General features: G+C 42.3%; 1 protein-coding gene across 2 annotated transcripts in view; it reads left to right on the forward strand.

Moving 5' to 3' along the window:
* The window catches only part of LOC115264566 (neuropeptide CCHamide-1 receptor-like), a 152404-nt gene that overhangs the window by 102765 nt on the left and 24717 nt on the right, over nt 1–24922 (forward strand). For both annotated transcript variants that reach the window (XM_062859592.1, XM_062859593.1), the window contains exons 3-5: nt 11897–12123; nt 12189–12292; nt 16272–16487. In XM_062859592.1, the coding sequence (XP_062715576.1) occupies nt 11897–12123; nt 12189–12292; nt 16272–16487 (547 nt within the window). The remainder of the gene's footprint in view (nt 1–11896; nt 12124–12188; nt 12293–16271; nt 16488–24922) is intronic.

Here is a 24922-nt window from a genome sequence, read left to right on the forward strand (position 1 = left end):
TGGAGAGAGGAGTTAAAAGACGCGGACACAGTCTTCAGTCAAAGGCTGTACTGACTGAATGAAACTAAACACAATACAAGGGACATACGGAGCATGCACCAGTGGATACGGCGACGAAACTATTCTCACGAAAAGTCTCATCGCTCGGAGCGGGAATCGAACCCTCACCCTCAGTTGGGCTATAATCGTTAGATTGCCTTATAGAATCTAATCATCCATGTAATGCAGTATAGAATATGAATCGCGTGTACCTGTTTTTAATTAAATTGAAACTTTGCTCGTGTATAAGCTAATATCAAAGCAAAGCAAAGATAACCGTACACATCGTAGTTGCTACTCCGTGATTGACCAGAACAATCGAAGTTGCACAGAGATCCAATGAATGGTGCTTGGGACTAGCTAGACACTCTCAATGTGCACAATTCGAGAGTTCAATATTTTAAAGTCAATAACGGCACCGGCCACGTCCTTACGGTCATCGGGAAAGGGGAGGGAATGTTAGTACGACAACCGTTGTTACTAGAAACCGTGGAATCCACAGCATCCCCACAGTTGTCTCGGGAAGGAGTATTCGTTAGTAGGGTAGAGTTAGGTGTGGATCTTGGAGCCACCTTTGGTAGATAATATGATCCACTAGTTATATGAAAATACACAACACGATCTTCATCCCGATTATGATTTATTTGCTCGCGATAGAAAGGGTAATGCATATACACAGCAAATAATTTTGTAATATCCAGGCGCGTAATTTCTGGTGATGTATTCATTTTCGAACGTAATTTTACTCGGTTACATCGTTTTCCAACAATTATCACACTCACCATGCACACCCCGGTTGGCACCGGAAAGTATCAACAAACCCATTCCAGCAGATACCTAGAAGCAGTATCATATTTATCACCTACCTTCTAACTCGGTGAAATAGCTGAGAGGTAAGGGATATGGCTCACAATCAACGGATCAGTGTACGAATCCAAGCCAATATTTTACTTATATATGATTCATCTAAATATCCGGTTCTAGCGATTGCTAGACCCACTCTCAAGCTGCGGCGGCTAATTTGTTGCATGAAAATGATGTAATTGTTTACATCACTTTTACGACGCGACTGATGTGCAGCGAAAATGATGTGATATCACAAGATTTTTTTTGCTGTGTACGTACGTCAACGATCGTTCTATATTAAACGCGTCACCGCATGGATTGATTATACTACCGTGAAAACCGACTTTCCCTCGAAAGTTACCGCGCGCTTCTGAATTCCCATTCAATATTCGCGTCCCCATCTCCCTACCGAGAAAACCGACCGACTCACGGAAATAGTCGCGCGTTTCCCACAGTATTGAACTTAGAGTAAACGGAGAATAAACTTTCAAGCTATTTTCAAATTATGTATTTTACTAAGAGTACACCCAAGGTATTACCTGTGATCGACAGCCGTTGAGGTAATTAAGCCAATTATTTTAAATTCGCTCAATGACTGTTGTGAACTGCAATCACTTTCTTCTAACATTTTTATCGCTTCAATATCAGGCCTAAGGCCACCAGAGCTACAAGATTAATTTGCAGATATCGCAGACTCCAGGAGTCCTCATGAAAACGCATTGCCGAAATCACCCCAACTTCTTCTAGTTTCTAAAGAAAAAAAAAAACTCGGAATGATCTCACCCAGTTCCATGTCGTCGGATGACCGTAACCACTCCTTTACTCCTTCAATTTGCTGCAATACTGTTTGCTACCAAGTGTGCATCCATTTTTATCACTTCAAGAGGAAGGAAAATGTGCACTTGCCCCAAACATGTGTCACTCCTCACTTATTCCTTCGAACAATGCAACGCGACCGAGATTTTCATCGCAACTGCTACAAACAAGCGTCACTTTTCGTTTTTTTTTGCCGTACATTGCAACTCGATCGAGATCCCCATTGCAACTGCCCAAAGCATGCATCATTCTTCACTTCTTACTTCGAACAAAGCCACCCGGTAGCGGTCCCCATCGCAACTGCCCCAAACAAGCACCTTTTCGATGAATTGAAGGTTGAGGTCAAGGAAACCAAAGAACTTGCAAAATCTCTGGCTGAAAGACAAACTTCCAATGATCCGTCTGGCATTGAGCGAGGTCGTACTGCTTAAACTACTGTACTGCTTAAACTAACGTACTGCTAGTATTAAACGATCCCGAGACATCGCTGAAAAGAGCACTCCAAAATCACGACCCGACTCTAAGCTGATTGGAGGTACAATAGAAATCGAGAATGGGCACCTTACTGTGGAGACTGTTGCAAAGCCACCAGAAAAGTTCTGGTTGTATTTATCAAGGATTGCTCGTCATGTTACCGAGGACGATGTGTCTGAGCTCGTAAAAAAATGCCTTCAAACCCAGCAGCCTATTGATGTGCGGAAGCTTGTGCGTAAGGACCAGTGTTGCAAAAATTCAATTCATTCATTTGAACACTAACCAACCAATCTGTTCAGTCATTTTTCCTTCTAGTTATGTTCAAAACGATTTCATTCAATCAGAGCACCTATCAAATGAGAAGCGAATCCTTGTCAATTGAATAAATTGTCACTCGAATGAGTAGCTGAACTCGAAACACGAAAAACCCCGCAAAATTCCGCCAGACGGAAAAAATGTCGAATGTCGGGTCAAAGTCGGGTCAATTTTTATCGAATGTTGGGCCACTGTTGGACCAACATCGATCAACTATTGGGTCCAAGTTGGGTTTGGTGGCCAAAATAAAAATAGGTGAATGATAGGTTGATGTCGGGTTTGACGTCATCAACGATGGTAAAAGCTTTGTACCTACAACACCACACATTTATGCTTCCTAGCTGGGGCTCAATTGAATGATGTGTGCCTTGATTGAGGCTGGAGCTGATGTCAATTGAATGATCAGAGGCTATTCAATTGATATTCCGATAGTAAATGGAAAAATGAGTGGTTACCATTCTCAAGTTCAGCTTTAAATGTCGGTTGATACTGACACTTCGCACCACTGGTAAGGACGCCGATTTGAAGCAGTTCGCTTTCATCTCTTTCAAGGTGGGTGTCGAAAAGAGCCTTAAGGACAAAGCGCTCGACCCATCAGTCTGGCCAAAAGGGATTTTCTTCAGGGAGTTTGAGAACCATCAAACTGACCGGGATTTTTGGGGACCAACGAAAATACCTTGAATGGACACTGGGACACCATCGATGATTACTCCTTCTCCAATCGTCGATTTAACCCCAATGCAATAAGCAACCACCACCGATATTTACTGTTTGACCGATGCATTGTTAATCATCATGATTTTGGACCTGACCACCAATCGAGACGCACCGTAGAAAGCTTTTTGGAAGCCCCTGATTTCCTCAACTCAGTCCTGCCTATTGCTGCCAGCGATCATCACTGTCGTCTCGATCCTGCAGTTGAGGAATGTGACGGGGTCTTCCAAAAAGCTTGCATAGGCAAGTTTAATGTTGAGTTGAATGTTGGAGAACGTACTCTGTGTGATGCTTCCTCACATCTCTATAGACCATCAGCTAAACGCCGACATTCCGTTGGTAATCGCTCGGAATCCTGCAACCATCATTCACCACCGGAACGCACAAATTCGAAAAGCATTATGGAAGCCCCTAGTCCCTCCATCACGGTCGCGCACTCGCCGCCAGCGTTCAACAGTCGTTCCGGACCTGTGCTTGGAAAGGACGATGGGGTCTTCCAAACACCGATTGATGGCAAGTACGATTTGATGTGGACTTCGACCCTGCCTGAAAATGCTTTGATTTCCGCAGTCATTACTGGCCCATTAGCCGAAGAGAGCAGTTTGTTCAACGACAGTAGCCAGTACGTATCCATCTCTAGAACAGCTCAGTGGAACCATGAGCATCACCCGAGACGCACCGTGGAAAGCTTTTTGGAAGCCCCTGATCTCCTCAACGCAGTCCTGCCAAATGTTGCCAGCGATCATCGCAATCGTCTCGGTCCTGCAGTTGAGGAACGTGACGGGGTCTTCCAAGAAGCTTGCGTAGGTAAGTATAATGTGGACTCGATTGTCAAAGAACGTACTCTGTGTGAGGTTTCCTCCCCCATCTACAGATCATCAACTAGTCACAGCATCAACGGGAATGAAAGATGTCAGCATTCATCACCGGAACGCACGATTTCAACCAGCATTGTGGAAGCCCCTAGTCTCCCCATCACAGTCGAGCTGTCGCAGCCAGCGTTCAACAGTCGTTCCGGCCCTGTGTATGGCGTAGATGACGGGACGGGGTCTTCCAATAGAAATACACTAGAACGCCAATGGCGCTGTACTTAATTTTCCTATTTAATTATTTTAATAACCTTAGTTGTAATAATTGATTATTTTTAAGTGCCCATCTCGTGGAGCACCTTTCGTTTTGGTAAACAAAATTTATTTGACACTTATAGTACCGCTACTGACGCTGTAAGGGCGAGGCAAACTAGATGTTAGTCACACGAACAGTCGCGACTTTAGATTTCTGTGGCTGGTTATTCTAATGGTCTTCCAAACACCGATTGAAGGCAAGTACGATCTGCTTTGGACATCAAACCTGCCTGAAATAAGTTCGCTTTCTAGTTTCGATGCAATCTCGTCCGACCGACTACTACCGAGCTTGGTCGACAACGTTGAACCGACACAACGGGTTGATGGGACACACATTCCTGAGCCTCAAGCCTACGTCATCGAGTCTACGATCAACTGTCGCAGCGCAGAAGCTTGTGTTCCACCGCTATCATCGCTCGGCCCTGACTCCTCTGGAGAATTTTCCCTACCAGCTCCTTTTGTCAGTAACACGTCTCCTACGCACTGCTCGCCACCTGGTCTCCGAGTTTTTTACCAAAATGTGCGGGGTTTAAGGACGAATATCGACGATTTCTTCGTAGCTGTTGCAGATACTGACTACGACGTGGTAGTACTTACCGAAACGTGGCTAGACGACCGGATCTTCTCTGCTCAATTGTTTGGTAACCGGTTTACCGTATTCCGGAATGGCCGCAACCCGTCAAATAGTAATAAACTACGAGGCGGTGGAGTGCTGATTGCGGTTCGTAAGCGCTTTAGCTGTTTCCTTGACTCAGCTCTTGTTAGCGCCTCGGTTGAGCAACTATGGGTTAAAATCAAGCTTTCTGGTCGAAGTGTAAGCGTTGGTGTCCTGTATTTACCGCCAGATCGTAAAACTGACATGGTATACGTTGACAACCACATCAACTCCATTGGTGCTGTGTTGTCTAGACTGGACAACAATGACTTGGCTCTTCTCTGTGGCGATTACAACCAATCTGGCTTAGTGTGGATCGTGCAGGAAAACGAAGTACCATGCATCAACGTACTCCGTTCTAGTATGCCAGTATCAACTTGCACCCTTTTGGATGGTTTAGACTTCCACGGCTTGGTCCAGATCAACACAGTTTTGAATCGCAATTCTCGGATGCTTGACTTGCTACTGGTGAATGAAGCTGCTCTCTCTGACTGTTCTGTTTCCGAAGCGCTGGTGCCCTTGGTCAATCTTGATGCTGATCATCCCGCTTTAGAAATAGCGATTAATATCTCTGTTCCCATTCTCTACGAAAATATTGAAGATGCGCTGGCTCTGGACTTCTCCAGAGCGGATTTTGATTCCATAACGCAAGCACTCACGCAAGTTGACTGGAATTTTCTCGACACGTGTTCTTGTGTTAATGGGGCTGTTGACGAATTTACTCATACAATGAGTCAGATAATTGCAGCTCATGTTCCTCAAAGACGTCCAGCTCCCAAGCCAGTATGGGGTAATGGACATTTGCGAAAGTTGAAACGGTTAAGGTCCAAAGCACTTTGGAAATATAGTGTAAATAAGAATGCATTCACCAAACGCGCCTTTGCCCTGGCAAGCAATGATTATCGCAGCTACAATCGTTATCTCTACAAACGCTACACAAGACGCATGCAGTATAGGCTCCATCGCAATCCTAATGCATTCTGGTCGTTCGTGAAAACCAAGAAAAATGAGGAAGGTCTTCCTGCCGAAATTTTCTTGGGCGAGAGACGTGCTCATTCTGCACTCGGCAAGAGTAACTTGCTGGCAGACCGCTATAAGCAAGTATTCAACGACACCACCGCCACTACTGATCAAGTTGATCTGGCACTCAGCAATACACCTAGCAATGTCTTCGCGTTCAACGTCTTCACTATTACTCCAGAGATGGTTGATTTGGCTATCAACAAGTTGAAGCATTCTAATGTTGGAGGACCAGATAATATCCCACCATGTATCCTGAAGAAGTGCACTGCTGAGCTCATCTTGCCATTAGTAAAACTGTATAATCTGTTCTTTCTTCAGCGCACATTTCCAGACCGGTGGAAATCTTCTTTCATGTTTCCAGTTTTCAAGAAAGGTGACAAGCAGAACGCAGAGAATTACCGAGGGATTACATCGCTCTGTGCTTGCTCCAAAGTACTGGAGATAATCGTCTACGATGCTTTCTTTGGTCACTGCAAAAACTACATATCACCGGACCAGCACGGCTTCTACCCGAAAAGATAGATCTCAACGAACCTTGCTCCTTTCATCTCTCTTTGTCTACGCAATATTGAATCGGGAGCGCAAGTGGACACCATCTACACCGACCTGAAGGCTGCATTTGACCGTGTGGATCACTCCATATTACTAGCGAAGCTTGGAAAACTTGGAGTTTCGTCGAGCTTGGTGCAGTGGTTTAAATCATACTTGACAAATCGCAAACTTTGTGTCAGATTAGGATCAGCTCACTCCGACTGCTTTAATAACAGCTCGGGTATTCTTCAAGGTAGTAACTTGGGACCACTTCTCTTCTCCATTTTCCTGAACGATGTGGGGTTCGTGCTTCCAAATGGATGCCGCACATTCTTCGCAGACGACGTTAAGATTTTCGTAGTAGTACGATGCCTTCTAGATTGTTTGCAGCTGCAGGAATTTATTAATGACTTCAGTGAATGGTGCAGTAGAAACTTCGTCACACTCAGCGTGCACAAATGCAACTCCATCAGTTTCCATCGTAGGCAAAAACCAATATTGTTTGTTTATACGATCAACAATGTGCCACTTCAGCACGTGGAAGTTACTCGCGATCTCGGAATATTATTGGACTCCGCTCTATCCTTAAGGCCCCATTACTGTGACATAGTTACGCGAGCGAGCAGGCAACTAGGTTTCATATTCAAGATTTCCGACAAATTTCGTGACCCACTTTGCCTTGCTTAAAGCACTGCATTGCATTGGATCGATCATCTGGTGCCCGTACCAAAGAGTTTGGATATCTCAATTGGAGTCGATCCAGAAGAAATTTGTTCGGTATGCCCTGCGCCATCTGCCTTGGAACGATCCGAACAACCTCCCGCCTTATGAACACCGTTGTCAGCTGCTGGGTATAGACACGCTGGAACACAGGAGGTCGATCGCTCAAGCAGTATTCTGGTTCTGGTTGGTGAAATTGATTCTCCTGGAATTCTTGCCGAACTACAATTATATGCTCCAGAGAGACCCCTTCGTACTAGGAACATTCTGTATCTCCCAGCTCGCGCAACGAATTACGCACTACATGACCCTGTACGGTATATGTCGTCACGCTTTAATGAGTACTACGTAGTGTTCGATTTTAACTGCTCTACCCTAAGCTTCCGACATCGGATTGAACGGCTGCTGCATGAGGAGAATAGACGTCAGCGTTGATTATGATAGTTCGTAAGATATTCTTAGTATTTTAATTATTTGATTATTGTTATTGTGCTTGTGTATTGTGACTACTTATGGTGAGATTTTTTTCCTGTTAATGTCAATGTTAGGAGTTTTTTTTTATTATTTTTATTACTTTTTCATTAAGACATATTGTCAGATGGAACATATAAATAAACATAAACATTTGTAATCATCAACAAGATGTTATACCAGTGTTCTAAAAAAGAAAAACCTTCAACGCCTGAGAATCAATGTTTGATCACGAGTAGTCAAATAAGACTGATGGAAAATTGGAGAAAAATAACAAAAACATATTTTGCGCGAAAAGTACAAGAATAACAAGTAAGTGAGAATCCATAGCCTTAACCACTAGGCTAACTGGAGACCCCCAGTTCAACTGTTTCCTGTCATTCTGCGTGGAACTCACCTTATATATCGTTACTATTTTAGCCATTTGAAGGATGATTTGAGATGGAAGTAGTATTGCTTTTGTATCCTTTCAGAAGCCTTTGCCTTAAGAGTTGAGGAACAATGCAGTTGCAGGAAAGCATGCCTTTATTCTGAATATTAAATTAATTCGAATTAAGTACACCTACCCAATGCCAATCAATCATTTACTGGTAATTATTGCGGTTTGCAACAGAAGACCAACTGCTCAATCCGACGCATATATTCAATCCAAAACGGATATAACGAGGTGTGAGCATTCATTTTATTGCTTGTTAGCCAATAGTAAACCACCATCGGTGAGCGCATTAATTATATCTTATTCATTACTGCGCTCCAGTATTCAGTTGCACAACTTGCACCCCTATCAACCATATGTAGCGCAGCTACATAACCAACCAGTTGGATTCATTCCAAAGCGCAATTAATCACCGACACAAGAGACTCTGTGGCGTCCGATTGCGGAGTCACTCGACACTGCTGTTCTCTCTCTATCTCGCATGGATTTCGATTTCTGTGATCCACATATTGGCAAATAATCCAGGCCCCAGCAAGCTCCGGAAATGGAATATTCCACTATGGTGCAATCTGTTTGGTGAATTTCATTTGACAACAATCGGTTGGCAACGATTCAATGTCAGGATCCATTTGTGGTCTGTAGTCGCGTAAGCACTTTCCCCCGTCATCACAGTTTTCAGAAAATATTGCCTTGAAAAATTCATAACGCTGTAGAACAGAACGTTATTCTATTTCGGTTATAGAAACTTTGCTTGAAAGTTCTGACAAACAGTTGCCTTTCTTACAGAAGAGGTACCTTCCTTCCACATCTCCAGAAGCCGCACGGGCTTCCAGATCCTGACTAGCTATTAACCGGATGCAGACAGATAGCCGACAAATAATCCATTTTATGAGTTCAGCTACAATTCTATCCTTACCAGATGTTTTGTTTATTTTTTATTTTTTATTTTTTGTGTGGCATCTTCACCTTCCAGTGCGAGAATTAGTTCTTTTCCCTGCACTGCTGCAGTAAAGCAGTTAATTCTTGTGCTGCGTCAGTCTCCCGTGCCTACGTTCTTCATGCCGTTGAAGTGCTCATTGAAGTGCTGCTTCCACCTTTCAATCGTCTCACGTCCACCCGCCAAGAGGCTTCGGTATTTATCATTTCACATTTAGGATCTCTAAACCAGGGCTGGCCAACGTACGGCCCGCGGGCCGGATCCGGCCCGCGATGCTGTTTTGTGCGGCCCGCGGCACGAATGAAGGAAAATAATAGAATTTGGACTTTCAAGTAATATTTTAGAGTATTTTTTTCCTTTTCCAAGTGTAATTTGATATTTTAGTGCGTATTTATTATACATTCATAAATACGCACTAAAATATCATCAAATACTTTATTCAATTCACAGATTGCGAGGAATCATCAGATTATGTCAATGGGAAATTTGTTGAAAACTTTTGAGAACATTGACATTGTAAAAAATAACGGAAACAAAACATCAAACGAATCCGAATTCTAAGAGAGTTTGAAGATTATATTTTTCTTATTGGATTTCAGTAAGCTCTCATACAACATAGAAACATTAATAGGATCCAGCGTAGGATCCCTCTTTTGCCATAGTATCTTTCTTAAACCTAGTAAGACGTTGGGATCAATATGACCCAGCCAGATACGCTGGACGTGCACTACGCTAGCGTGATGCTCCTATCCTTACATCCTAGGAGGGTTAATACTGAAGTGAACTCCAAAATTCTACAAGAATTCTGATGTATTCATTAAACACTGAAATTCCATTAGAAACTTAAAGTCTTCAAACAATAGTTTAATTCTCATCTTAAGAACTCTATTTTTTTTTGGGTGGAAATCATTATCTTGACCAGCATATAGGGTGCCTGTACCAGTTATCGCACTACCTAAGAAAAACTAGTTCTACAAAAATAAGAAGAAGACCGACGAATGTAAACAATAAGTCAAATGATTGATTAGTTTTCATACTTTACAGGAAAAATATAGAAACGGAGCCAAAATTACTTTTAGTATTTATTACGGCGTGTGCCAATGATAGGAACCCTGTATTGTTATGGACACATTTGTTAATTTGGGTTCCACTTCGCACTATTTACATGCATTCCTTATGGGAGTTGCCATAACTGGTACACTATGGCGAAATAGGGTACAAGGAGGCCGAAAAGTTAAGAAAAATGATTTATTTCTACCATAATTTGAGCAAATTGTGAAGTTTGAATGATTGCAATCATCTTTTGTGATCGTGATCTGTTGTTCACAATTTTTTTCTTGTTGATTTGTATCTTTAAAGGTTGAAAATCAACTATGGCGAATTTGAGGTACTATTGCCATAACTGGTGCACTGAGCCTAGTTCTTGAAGTTTGAAAAAAGTGTGTCATGGTCGAATTTCAATTTCCGGCCCGTCAACTGTTATGGAGTGCTAGCTGTGGCCCGCGGCCGTAAAAGGTTGGGCAGGACTGCTCTAAACAAATCCGTTGCGAAATGCATAGAGTTTTACTGGTAGGGGGCTGTCCATTAATTACGTAAGGGAATTTTAGCGATTTTCTGACACCCCCTCCCCCCCTTGTAAGGTTTTTTGTATGAGAACCCAAAAATTTTTGTATGGCGCGTAAGATTTCTCAAACCCCCCCTCCCTCCATAAACCCTTACGTAATTAATGGACAGCCCCTAGAATGTTAACGGAGAACGGCACAGCTGTTCCATTTCCTTGCACTTCGCCTCTTAAAGGCGGCTTTTACTCCCGAGTAAAGCAGAGCTGCCATTTTCGCTTCTCTTTGTATCGCTCCATAGTCTGCCGGGTTCCATGCTGCAGCATTACCGCCTGCACTGCGTTCTTCTCTTTAAAACTTCTCGAAACTACTGGCCAAACCAACCTATGTTCCACGCACCAAACGGTATACTCGGACGCATAATTGTACTGCACTTCAGCAGTCCTTTAAAGCACATCCTTTAAAGCAGTCACATCAAGCACTATCTCGTCCATCAACGTTGCCTCCAGGTTCCTCGTAGATACAATAGCGGCAGTTCATTCAGTAGCTCGAGGTCATGGCGAGATGACCGTCGGTACCGTACATTGACAGAGAATGTTGGGTGCAGTTTGACTATCACCAGGTATTGCGGTCGAATATTAGCGCCATGAAAAGCATAGATGTCGATAATGTTGGAGAAGTACCATTCATCAATTAGAACGTGATCTACTTACGATATTATATGTCAGTTTCTTCCACATTATATTTCCACGCCATAATCAGCGGGTATTACATGCAACAGATACCACCACCTCAATACGAGGCAACTGATTTATACAATAACGCAATAAATTACTCTTTATGTGGTGTGAACCGGAGAAGATTCTGAGATTGAACCAAAAGAGCCAAAGGCAAAGCGACAGCACATTTATCCTGGTTATGTCCACCCATGCTGGCCCGAGAAAATTGCATTACATGCTCCGTTGTACCAACTTTACCATGATAATAGGGGCAATTATCAGATAAACAAGTTATCGCCTTTCCTTGCGGCGTAGAAAAGCTCTGTACGTGATTGCTGTGAAATCTTGGCGCCACTATGCTTGCCTTTAGTTTCTTTTTTCTTCTAGCTCTGATCTCATTTCTTTGTCTGGGAAATTTCCACCGTGTCGAGCAAGGCAAATGAATTCAAACTGCTTGCAATAATATATTAATTTCAGTGGTTTTATAGCACAACATTTCTTGTTCTCTCCTTTTCAGATATATATTATCATTAGCGCTGGCGGACTTGCTGCTCATCGTGACAACCGTTCCGTTTACGTCAATTCTCTACACGGTGGACTCGTGGCCTTGGGGTAGCTTGCTCTGCACTTCGTCCGAGTTCATCAAGGACGTCTCAATCGGGGTGTCAGTATTCACGCTGACTGCCCTTTCCGGCGATCGGTTCTTCGCCATCGTTGACCCGCTGCGGAAGTTCCACGCTCATGGTACGTCATCAGCTGGTCGGTGTGCCTGTTGCATAACAGTACTCCCATAACAGATCCCTTTCTAGGTGGCGGACGGAAGGCAACGAGGATGACCATCACCATTGCTGTCCTGATATGGATACTGGCGATTATTTTCGCCGTTCCCGCCATCCTGGGGTCGCATATCAGGGTAAGACAGTCGCAGTCCGTGTGTCAAGCTCGGTGATATGCAACTGCTGGTGAGCAGCTGAAAGCCATAGTGGAACATGTGTTTTCTTTCATTCGGCATTTTGTTGCAAAGATATTGAATTGTAGTTTTGAGGAAAAATACGTTGAAAGAGCCATATTGTGTTTACAAGCAAAGAATGAATTAATCTATATGGTCTTGAATTGGACCAGATTGAACGTATAAATTTAAATTAAACATTTTTTCTTGATAAGGTACTTAATTTGTAGTCCATCCAAAGTCTAACACCGTACATCAAACCGTTTTTAATCAGATTTTGTTTTAGATTTTATAGAGGCATTTTAAAATCTTCCCCTTTGTTATAGGGATAGGAATTTTTCAAAACACCATCGCTCTTCTTCTTCTTCTTCTTCATGCAACATCAAATCACCAATAGCTCCCGCAATCTTACTTGTAGCCCTTTTTGTAGATGGGACACACGATACCTTCCATCCATTCCTCCAGTAATACTTCCTCCTTCCAAATCTTGGTAAAGACCCATTGTTGTGCTCTCGCCAGTTCTTCTCCACCGTATTTTAGAAGCTCCCTTGGTAGGTGATCTGCTCCAGCGGCTTTATTGGTTTTCAACCGTCTAACCTCCTCCTCAATCTCTTGGAGGTTAGGGGCTGGAAATCTGTAGTAATGCGCACGTACTCCTAGATCTGTTACCACATCACCTTCAGTGCTTGCAACGTCGCCACTAAGGTGCTCATCGTAATGCTGCCGCCACCTTTCGAGTACCTCACGCTCGCTCGTGAGAAAATTCCCTTGATTTAAGTGCGTTACAGCTCTTCCATTGCTTCGCGATCTCGTTCTTCCTGGTGGTGCTTCTTCCGCCAGAATACTAAGTTCTGCCTGTTCCGCGCCGGTCTATAACGTGCCTCATTCGCCTTCGTACGGTGCTGCAACATTCTCGCCCATGCCGCATTCTTCACGTTTTTCAACTGTTCACATTCGCCGTCGTACCAGTCACTTCTGTGATTCAGAGTCGCGAAGCCTAGTGCTGCAGCCAAGGTACTACCTATGGTGGATCGGATCTCCAGCCATCTTCAAGTATAGCTGCGCCAAGCTGCTCTTTCGTTGATATGGCCACTGCTAGCTACTGCGCGTAGTCTTGAGCCACTTCTACGTTATGCAGCTGTATAGCAGCGGCATTCGACTTCGATGCGTGGTAATAATTGTCGAATGTTTTGAGCGCATGCCTACAGCGACGATTTCCACGTCACGCGGCGAGCAGCCACCGTTTGTTTACTCTAACTGCGCGTAGAACGCTTCTTTCTCGTCATCAGGTTGGCAGTGGCATTCGGGCAGTGGACGTTGATGATGCTGTAGTTGAAGAAACGGCCCTTAACTCTCAACATGCACATCCTTGCGTTGATCGGCTGCCACTCGATCACACGTTGTCGCATCTTGCCCAACACTATAAATCCTGTTCCCAGTTCATTGGTGGTGCCACAGCTTTGGTAGAAGGTAGCCGCTCGATGCCCGCTTTTCACACTTTCTGTCCAGTCCAACAAAGTTCCTGCAACGCCACGATGTCGAAGTTGCGGGGATGTAGTTCGTCGTAGATTATCCTGTCACATCCTGCGAAAACAAGTGACTTGCAATCCCATGTTCCAAGTTTCCAATCGTAGTCCATTATTCGTCACGTGGGTCTTTGCCGATTGTATCGAGTCGTATTTTCTCCTATGTTATTCCCAATTGGGATTTTTACGGGTGGCTTATTGGGCGTACGCCAACACTCCTGTCTCGCCGGAGGGCCATCGTGCCAGTTCTGTTTAACGTCCCAACCAGCACTGGGACGACCACACGCTGATGGGGCTACCGCCTTGGATCTAGCTGGGCGTGATGCAGCATTTCATACTCAGCCGCTGGATTCCAGAATAGACGCTGTTTGAGCCGCACCTTCTTGATGAACATACGTTCGGAATGTACCTCCCCAAACTAGCTGAAGTCAGATGGACAACAGTGCCAAGACTGCACTACCATCTAAGCACACAACACTTAGCTGGCGGTCTTTGTCATCGCTTGACCCGTGGAAGCATGAGGTAGGAACTTGTAAGGACCAGAGCTATGTTGGACGCTCTCTTAATCGACTCACTGTTTTGTAGCCCACCGAATCTTTCAGAAACCTCCTCAAATCCCTGTATAACCTATTCATGTAAGACGCTGAAACTCGCCTGAAAACTCCCTTCAACTCCTTTGGAACCTCTCTGAATTCCCCTCAAATTAGCTGAAACTGTCCCGAAGCACCACGAAACCACTCTAAAATTTCAAACACTTTCCAGAGACTTCTTTCAAAGTACAACCCACCCAGACCAGAACCGACTTAAAACCAGTGAAAATGCTCTGATACTCCCAAAAACCCCAAAAACCCCTTGAAACCCACCTAAACCTCCAGGAATTTTACTGAAACCTTTTGAAAGCCCATATGCTCCATTGTCCCCCATGACCTAGGAACAATCTGGATGAGTGATAAAATGTCGAAAAACAAATAGTCGTATGACAAAACCTCGAAAGTGAAAGAATTGGATTCCTAGAACTCACTATTTGCTTAGAATACTCGTTTTCGATATTTTGTCATTCGACCTTTTGGCATACGACGTTTGCTTTCTAAACCTGTATATTCATATCAAGTTAACCAACCACTCATTTCCCTATCATCTGCTCTAAAAAAATCTCGTAGAGTAAGGTGGGGCAAAAGTTCGACCTTAGTTGAAAATTCAACCTATTTCAAAAAATCGAAGCAGATAAAAATAAATAAATACCGTGTGGTGATTCTACCATCCATAAGCTAAAATTTTGCTGAACAAAGTTACGCCAAATGTCTTTTCAATTTTGAGTTACAACACTTTTGGTATGTCTGTGTTTTATTCGTACTCTTGCCCCACCACTGGGGTAAAAGTTCGAATCTAGTGTTTGTGAAATTTCGCTAACCGTAGCACACTATTTGGACACTTTGGTAATAGGAATACCTGAAACCACTTAATATTTGATGTTAGAACTGGAATACACTTTAAAATTCGATTTGGATTTTACCCAAATCAGGATTAAATTTACTACACCAAAAATAAGTAGTTTTCCGCTAAATTCAGATAAAACAACATTTTTTTTCAACTTTAATCGAATTTTCTCATTAATTCCATCACTCTTAGAGATAATATGTACATTTTGCAGAATTTTAGGTTTATACCTAAAGTTGCCACATGACTCGAACTTTTGCCCCACAATTCGAACTTTTGCCCCACTATGTGTAAAATACGATTTCCAAATCTTTTTTGCAAAAAGTTATACATGCTAGAGCATCTTCAAAATAAACCTAGTTACGCCCCAAAATAAAATATCGAATTCGATTTCATTAAAATTTCATTCCATGCATTGGAAGGGCCATCGCATGTTACAATTTTTTGATCAAAAACCAATATTTTGTCATAACTTCTCGAAATATTGATCAATTTTCATAATTTTTGGAGTGAAAGACTCTTTTTCAAAAAGGGTTCGAACAACCTTGACACCCGAAAAAAAAAATTTGAATTGAGCTCAAAAACTTCAAAAGAAACTCTTGCCCCACTCGAACTTTTGCCCCACTTTACTCTATTATTTAGAAACTGAGACATGATCCCTTTTCAAATAGCTACAACATTCAACTTTGGCTTTCAGCAGCTCAACTGCAGCAATAATAAAAACCATTGCTTTCCCACAAGTAGAAGCAACACCAGGCCACAGTGAAAGTTATCGTCGCTATTGCAGACAGTGCCTAACGGAATGGCAATCGGGACAAATAAATTTTGTCTGATAGCGAATCCGTCACGTCAATTTCTTATCACTGGTCTCACTATTCTTGTTTTCGTTTTTTATCCAATGCCCATCCACGTCTATTGGACTACACAAAATCACCGGCCGCGACCCGATGCAACTCTACACACACACTTACGTGCGCTAGACGGAAAAAGTGAACAAGGACGTTACGATCGACTTTTGCTACCCATTTCCGGGCAAGTGGGGCCCGGAATACGCCCGCGGTATTGTGCTTGGCAAGTTCCTTGCCTACTACGCGGTGCCACTGTGTATAATAGCAATCTTCTACGCGCTGATAGCCCGCCATCTGATACACAGTGCCAAACATGTGCCTGGAGAAACGCAGGGAACGGTGAGGCAGGTAGGTGGACGACTACATATTGGTGTGACGACCATTCTGTACGATTAGATTTCTATGGGACCCACCCATCGAGCCAGTGCCAGTGTGGCGTGACGACTTGTGCCACCCCAGAGCGGTTCAGTTCCGTGGATATATTTTTTCGGAGGCATGCGAGCAAATCAGTGTCATCTGGTACGGTGAAATTGGATTCGGGACACATGCTCAACACGTTGTCTGTTGTCCCGATAATGAAAGCGGGTGTTTTTTATATCGACAGGCTGTGATACAGCAATAAAATTGCGTAGAAATGGTTGAAACCATCGCTCATATTGATTGGTTTCTTTATTATTTTTAGCAACTCGTTGATGGATATCTACTGGACAAAAAAACTATGATGAATGTTTGTTTCAGTATTGCAATGGTTCAAAAATTGCCAATTATTATTTCGAACAATGTTTTGTGATGAGCAATGTTGCTTAACCCTAGTTTTATGGCAAATAGAGGTATGTATCAAACGCTAACCACCAGATGATCAAAACAACCACCACACTGCAGTATGCAATCATTTCTCCGAATATCGTGAATCCGATGACAGAAGCATCCCACAGAAGAGGCAGATCAGGATGCATCTGTATTTAGTCCATAATGCTTGTGATTTGTTTTTGTACATTGACGTCCAACGACGGACCCGATACAATCAATAAAATAGAGCAAATGTAGGTCTCAACTGTGTTTTGGTTACCATGTTTGTGATGTGATGTGTCTCTTATTATTTTCCATTTTATCTAAGCACCCAACGTGACGCATAACATACATTTGTAGTGTTCTGTTAATATTATTTATTATTTATACGGGTGCCCAACGTGGTGCATCACATACATTTGTACCGTTCTGCATAAATTATTCTGTTACATTGACGCCCAACAGATCTATGACAAAAGGTCGAAGGTCATGAGGTCAAAAGTCGAAAGGTCGAAAGGACAAAAGGTCGAAGGGTCAAAAGATCGAAAGGTCGAAATAAAAAAATAACTAGGACAAAATGTCGAAAGGTCGAAATGACAAGCGGTCGAAAGGTCGAAAGGTCGAAATAACAAAAAAATAACTAGGACAAAAGGTCGAAACGTCGAAGGGTCAAAAGGTCGAAAGGTCGAAAGGTCAAACTAAAAAAATAACAAGGCCAAATTTCGAGAGGAAGAAGGTTGGAAGGTCAAAGGCTCAAAGGCTGTAGTTAGTAATAAAACTGAAAGGCCAGGATTCGTTAGGTACGGAACCCTTCGACCTTTTGACCCTTCGACCTTTTGACCCTTTCACTAATCCCCTTATCGTTACACCTGAAGATCACGACAACCGACAGAATCGCAAATCGACCACGTTCCGATTGATGGACAGTACTTCTCCGACATTATCGACGTCAGTAGCCATCGTGGCGCAAACATCGAGTCTGAACTCTCTTTAGTCTGGTGATGCACTTCATTGTTCGAACATTCCGAAGAACCTCAATGGTCGAGCGTGAGAAGCGGAAGTCGTTCATCGAAGAGTAACTAGACTCTCACGAAGAAAACGGAACCTAGAAGATAGTGGACCTGCCGCTGAAAGTCAAGCCAGCTGATTGCCGGAAGATTTCAATTCAATAGATTGAAATTCCTTACAACAACTAAGCTGACGTGTCATTAATTGGTTCAGTAGCTTAGGGCTGCAAAACGGCGAGTTCCCAAGTAACACAGAAAACATCTTTGAAAATTAAAATTTCCGAAGATGTATTATAAATGTACTATAAGTGGATTTTCAAACAATCCGTGTCATATACGAGCTCTAATTGTGTTGTTCGATAACAAACACAAAATCTAACAGCAGTCGTGCTCTTGGGCTTCATAAACGTATTGAATATGTTGGTTAAACAATTATGCAACAAGAACTGAAGCAACAGACGCACCAACTCGAATATTTAATGTTTACGTTTTCACATTTATCGGTTTTATTATGAATCATCACTTTTGATCGCTTAAAAAATCACTTTGATTTAGTAATCTGTCAATGCACCAGGCGTTGTGATCTACGCAAGAGCAAGTTCGCCAACGTACTCCATTCAGCTGGTCCAGCGGCATTCAGTTTCTTTAACTCCCAAAAGACTAGAAACACTGCACGCCAGCTCCGTTTTTTATTCCAAATGTTCCTACTAGAATCCACACAGAGTTGCTTATTTTGAAACGGCACACGTAAATTACCCCGATATCTTTCAAGATATAGAAGTAAATCTTCGAATTCGAACTGCACCGGGACCATGACCGGGACTGAATATGAGCTGAGCCGTCATTCAATAATCCCAGATTCTACACACAGAGAGCTTTTTTGATAGGCACTACCAACTACCACTACTTCCCTAAGAAATTGCGTAATTTATTCGGGTGGAGTTTCAAATTTGTGATTGGACGGATAAAACTAATAATTATCGGACTATTTTTTTTACGGTTGCTCACTGGAAATTTCACAGAAACTAAAAAACTCTGACGAGCCTTTGGGCAGTAGCGCGCTTGTTGACAAAACACATTTTGACGTTTTGAGTGCAGGCTACAAATATGAAGATGCAAAATGCAAGTCAAGTAAATTGACATTATTCATTTCCTCGCTTGGTATGAACTACAAAGTAATCTATTTTTTTAATTCTAAATATGGAAATATCCAAGCATAATTCGTCATATGTATCTTCCATTCATACATGTATAATTGAAATTTAAATTATTATCAACATCTTTGATCGGCACTGTTAGCTTCACGAAGTGTCCGCCATATTTTTTTCCTTGACGTGGATTAAAAAAACATCTCCGAACCAGGATAATTTTGTTAAATTATGATATATTTTTTAGTCATTTCAATGGCGTTCAAATTATGCAAAAGTAAAATGATTGGTTTCACAATAAATCTTCAACGGCATGGTGAAACAAGATTACCACCTCTGTGGCTGAGCATTTCAGAACTTATTTTCCGAAAAGTAAACGGACATTATCGCCATCACTTATAATTCATCATTTTTTTCGTGCATTTAGCAAGTGTAGATTGGTATCATTATATTATATATATTTTTTTCGGAACGTTTCATCGCTTCAAATGTTGAGGTTTTCAAATAAAATATTAGTTTGTTTCAAAAAAAATATTCTGCAAGCTATATAGCTTTTAAATAGCATAATTGTAACATATGAGTATGCAATGTAATATAAGTATTTTCTGCTAGTTGATTCATCTAAAATTAGCTCAATTTCAACCAAAGAATGTGATTGTATTATCTGAGTATTTTGTCAGTCTTAACTACAGATAGATAACTTGACTGTAACTGATGATCAATGATGCGTCAGGTGTGAACGACATACTTAGTATTATAAGTGTATCACAATACATCTTATATAACTTGTAAGATGTTTTATAAGCCGCCATTTTTTGCGCTGTTTTGAATTTATAAGTCTCCAAAATCAAGTAAATAATGCAAGAAAAATACAGCCGGTTATGTATTAAACGTTGAGTTTTTACTATTATATAACAAGTTGTGTTGCTTGGGTTGTTAAGTAGAGCGTCCAACATAGCTCTGGTCCTCACAAGTTCCTAGCTCATGCTTCAACGGGTCAAGCGATGACAAAGACTGCCAGCTAAGAGTTGTGTGCTTAGCTGGTAGTGCAGCCTGGGCACTGTTGTCCTTCTGACTTCAGCTAGATTGAGGAGGTACGATCCGAGTGTCTGTTCACCAAGGAGGTGCGGCTCAAACAGCGTCTGTTCTGGCATCCAGCGGCTGAGTAAGAAATTCTGCATCACGCCCAGCTAGATCCAAGGTGGTAGCTCCATCAGCGTGGTCGTCCCAGAGTTGGTTTGGACGATAAGGACAAACGCCTTGAAATCCCGCTTCAACAGTACATTCGAACTTCAGACGCACAAATCTCAAGAAGCAAGCTTCAAACAACAGTGATGTTCGTAGTTCGAGTATCAGGGACACTCTCGAGTTCCTTCGAATCTCGCAGAGGGTTACGGCAAGGTCCATCCTTTCGTGCTTGCTGTTTAATAGCGCCTTAGAAGGTGTAATAAGGAGAGCGGGAATAAATAGGAATGGAACGATTTTCACAAAGTGTGTTCAACTGATTGGTTTCGTTGATGGTATTGTTATTATAGCTCGTAAATTTGAGACGATGGCAGAAACGCACATTCAACTGAAAAGTGAATCCAGGCGAATCAGATTAGTAATCAATGTGTCGAAGCCAAAGTACATGATGGCAAAGAGCTCCATGCAGGAATCACCGCGCCCACCACTCCGAATTTCTATCGACGGTGATGAAATCGAGACGGTTGAAGAATTTGTGTACTTGGGTTCACTGGTTACCGCCGACAACGACACCAGCAGAAAAATTCAGAGGCGCATTATGGCAGGAAATCGAGCATACTTTGGACTATGCAGAACTCTACGATCGAATAAAGTTTGCCGTTCTCTATGGGCACGAAGCATGGACTCTACGTGCAGAGGACCAACGTGCCCTTGGAGTTTTCGAACGGAAGGTGTTGCGTACTACCGCGGAGTGCAGATGGAAGACGGGACTTGGAAAAGACGAATGAACCACAAGCTGCATCAGCTGCTGAGAGAACCAACCATCGTCCACGCCGCAAAAATCGGGAGGCTACGGTGGGCGGGTCACATCATTAGGATGTCAGATAGCATACTGACTAAAATTGTTCTCGAGAGTCATCCAGCCGGTACAAGAAGACGTGGTGCGCAGCGAGCTAGGTGGCTCGATCAAGTGGAGGACGATTTGCGAATCCTGCGGAACTGAAGACACACAGCCAAGGACCGAGTAGACTGGAGACGACTCCTACGTACAGCAGAGGACACTCAGGCCTTATACTGACCGGTAAGGTAAGTAAGCTTAATTTTTAAAGTACTCGTCTAGATAACAAAGGTCGTGAGTTCCAATCTCCACTGAGCTGTGGATGATTTTTATACTTTTACCAATAATTTATCCATCTTCTTATTAATTTAATTAACAATAATAAGGCATATTTTTATTTGTTTTACAGCGGTACACGTATACGAATTTAATAGGAATGCTACATCTGAGCTCAAATAAGTATCTCTAAGTAAACACCGGGAAACCTTTCTCTTATTTGGAACAGACCTGTTGAGCCTCTGGCATACAAACGTTAGCCCACATCTTTAAAGTCCTCATTTTATTTCTTCATTATCAATGGCATCGATATACAATGTGCCAGCTGGCATTCTTGGTGGTAGGGTGTGCTTTAAGGAATACAAAATCACATCGACAAAGATAAAGTGGCTTATGAAAAAGTTCAACAGAGCTCAATGTCAAGCCCCACCACATGCTAGATTCTCCAACTTCCAGAAAATCCAGACATGATAGGACGAGTTCGTTGAACTTCTGGATCCCTGTCGTCCATCCTTTCCTACACAAGCTCTAATGTGTGTTTTCGGAATTCACAATACGCAAAACGCAAGCCTCCCCTTTGAAGCCATCAATCCCACAGGGGTTTTTATCAGTCTTCCTCACTCTTTCTTTCTCGAAAATATGTGATTAATAGTCGACACCAAAACCACAATACATTTAAAATGAAAACCAAAGAATTCAACCTGGCGGACCGCTATTTCTAGAACCGTCCAGAACCACACGACAAATGATGTCATCCTTTGCATGCTATGTCAATCAACTGTCAGTTGCTGAGAGAAGGGATTGGGAAGCTGGTTTTATGTTGATGTAGGTTAATTTTTCTCCGGAACGGCAGGCCCTCGAGAATGCTCTCTGATTAACGTCGGTTATGGGTACACATTTCGGTAAGACATAGGAAGTTTATATTGAAAAGGAATCCTTCGAAAGCTGAGTTTTTGTTTTTCAGCTAGTTCACATGCACTTAAATATGTGTGAAAAATTAGTCGTAGGTGATTAAAGGTTCACAAATAAAAAAAAATAAAACAGCACACATTCTCAAATTATGTGGCTAATATTGAACAAAAAGCTCTATGCAACGCTAGCTGCAATCTATTGTGGATTTCCCCGAAAGATGGATTTTAGCGTTCACTTCAGCAGGGCATCCAAGTAATCGTTCGAAAGACGAGGGGCATGTAAATCAATATCAACATTCTCAATATATCAATATCTTGTATCAACTTATAAGCATAAAATCGTAAATAAAATAGAGAATGCGATATACTGTACACTGTAGTGCATAATTGATCGGACAAACGCCGATTTTCATACAAAATGGCCAAGTTTAGGATGCTGTAACTATGGTTTGCTTTGTTGGATTGAGCTCAATTTTTGACACGGAACTACAAATATGCTGAATTTTGTGTATACAAAGTATAAAATGTTTTCGTTCACAGGTCTGGGCGTGGCAAGGCGTTGAAAAAATTGCAAAAGTGATCGGACAGCGGCACGCGTGTAAATCAAAGGGGTACCGCTGTCCGATCACTTTTGCAATATTTTCAACGCCTTGCCATGCCCAGACCTGTGAACGAAAACGTTTTATACTTTGTATACACAAAATTCAGCATATTTGTAGTTCCGTGTCAAAAATTGAGCTCAATCCAACAAAGCAAACCATAGTTACAGCATCTTAAACTTGGCCATTTTGTATGAAAATCGGCGTTTGTCCGATCAATTATGCACCACAGTGTACATAATAATTTTTATTTACTGTTTTAATATTTTATTTAATGTTTTGAAATAAATATTTTCATAGTAATTTTCTGACTACGCATATGGTAGCCCCCCGTGCGCAATGAAACCAAAACAAAACCATCATCACAACACAACAAGTGGTTGCTTTGGTTGTTGCTGCTTTATAGATAAAGTGAACGGCAATAGGAAGCAATCAGTGAAGTACTAGATTGAAAGTAGTGAGCTGGATTTTTGTATGGTGAGATGATCAGTTCTCCGTTTCTGCAATGAAATGGTACAAACAGCTTGGGTTATATGATTTCTTGCCTAATTTGATGCTGTTTGAGCAAAAGTTTGGGTAACTGTGTTGTTGTATTATTTATTTCTTGCAACTTCAACATCACAGTTACCCAAACTTTTGCTCAAACAGCATCAAATTAGGCAAGGAATCATATAACCCACGCTGTTTGCACCACTTCATTGCAGAAACGGAGAACTGATCATCTCACCATATAAAAATCCAGCTCACTACTTTCAATCTAGTACTTCACTGATTGCTTCCTATTGATCGACAATTTAACCCTTATGTGGCCGGCAGGGTACCCGGGTACCCAGCACCCATTTAAAATACACGGTGTAGAAAAAAGCAAAAAGTTTGCCGGCCACATAACGGTTAAAGAGGATTTTGCAGGTACATAAATGCTTATATTATTGGTTAAAATAACTTAATCCATGCCAGTTTCAATTCAGTAGAATGGATGAATCAAACAGCCAAAGTTCCTCAGACAAGGAGGGCGTTTCGGAGGACGCAGTAAACTACCGTGACGTCGAATATTTGGATGTAAACAGCGCCTCGGACCTTCACTCGGACACTCCTTCGGATCGGCAACCCAGTTTTGAAGATCTCTCCGATGGTCCATCAAGTGAAAATGTCACCAAAAATCTATTATTCCTACACGGTCTGAATGTGCCACAACAAGACAGCACTGATTCCAATCTTTCCGAACAATCACTGCATCGGGGAGATGCACCAACGGAGCTGAACATTACGGTGAATTTGTCAGCGAAGGAATTCAAACAGTTCGCGTTCCATTTCATTGGGGTGTTCTACGTACGATTTTTCAAAACACAACGATTGGCCGATCCAGTGCAAACGAGTGACATTTTTGGAAACACCGTCGAGGAACTGCTGAAGTGCATGTAGCAAAAAAGCTGCCCCTACGTTTCGCGTGAGGTCGTGGTGAATTATACAGAAGAAGCGAATTCAGTGGCTTGGTCTACAAAGGAAAACCCGGATTTCAGCGATGTCAACAAGTTTATTGTGCTCCGTCATCAAAAAACTAAAAATTTATATTCAGTTGAGGATTTGCGAGATGGATCAAAGGTTTTGACTAGCTGGCGAGGAAAAAGCATTCAAGTTCACATCTACAAGTGCTCAACGTCGTTGAAATCGAACACCATCTGGGAGTTGGCCAATAAAAGCTTGTTACAACCTGGCAATAAAGATCGTGCAGGTGCTCCAACAACAGAGGAGCTGTTTGATTGCATCAGTGAGCTGAAAGAGGTGCATTGCCATTACACAGCGTTGCATTCGTCCTGGGAAAAGTGGGCGAATTTCATCGTGTCGCAACCAGGGGATCGACAGTCAAGGCTGAAACATGAAGCACCTCCATATGAATATCTTCATTTGTTCAGAGCATCACCTATCTCAGAGGGAAACCAGCTGCAAGTCACACGTAGGGGATTCCAAATCGCGTTTGGCATCTGTGAAAGCGTTACGTCAAATGTAAACCAGCTGTGCAACGTTGTGGA

The sequence above is a fragment of the Aedes albopictus genome, chromosome 3 (genome assembly GCF_035046485.1).
Source record: "Aedes albopictus strain Foshan chromosome 3, AalbF5, whole genome shotgun sequence".
Classification (NCBI taxonomy): Eukaryota; Metazoa; Arthropoda; class Insecta; order Diptera; family Culicidae; genus Aedes; species Aedes albopictus.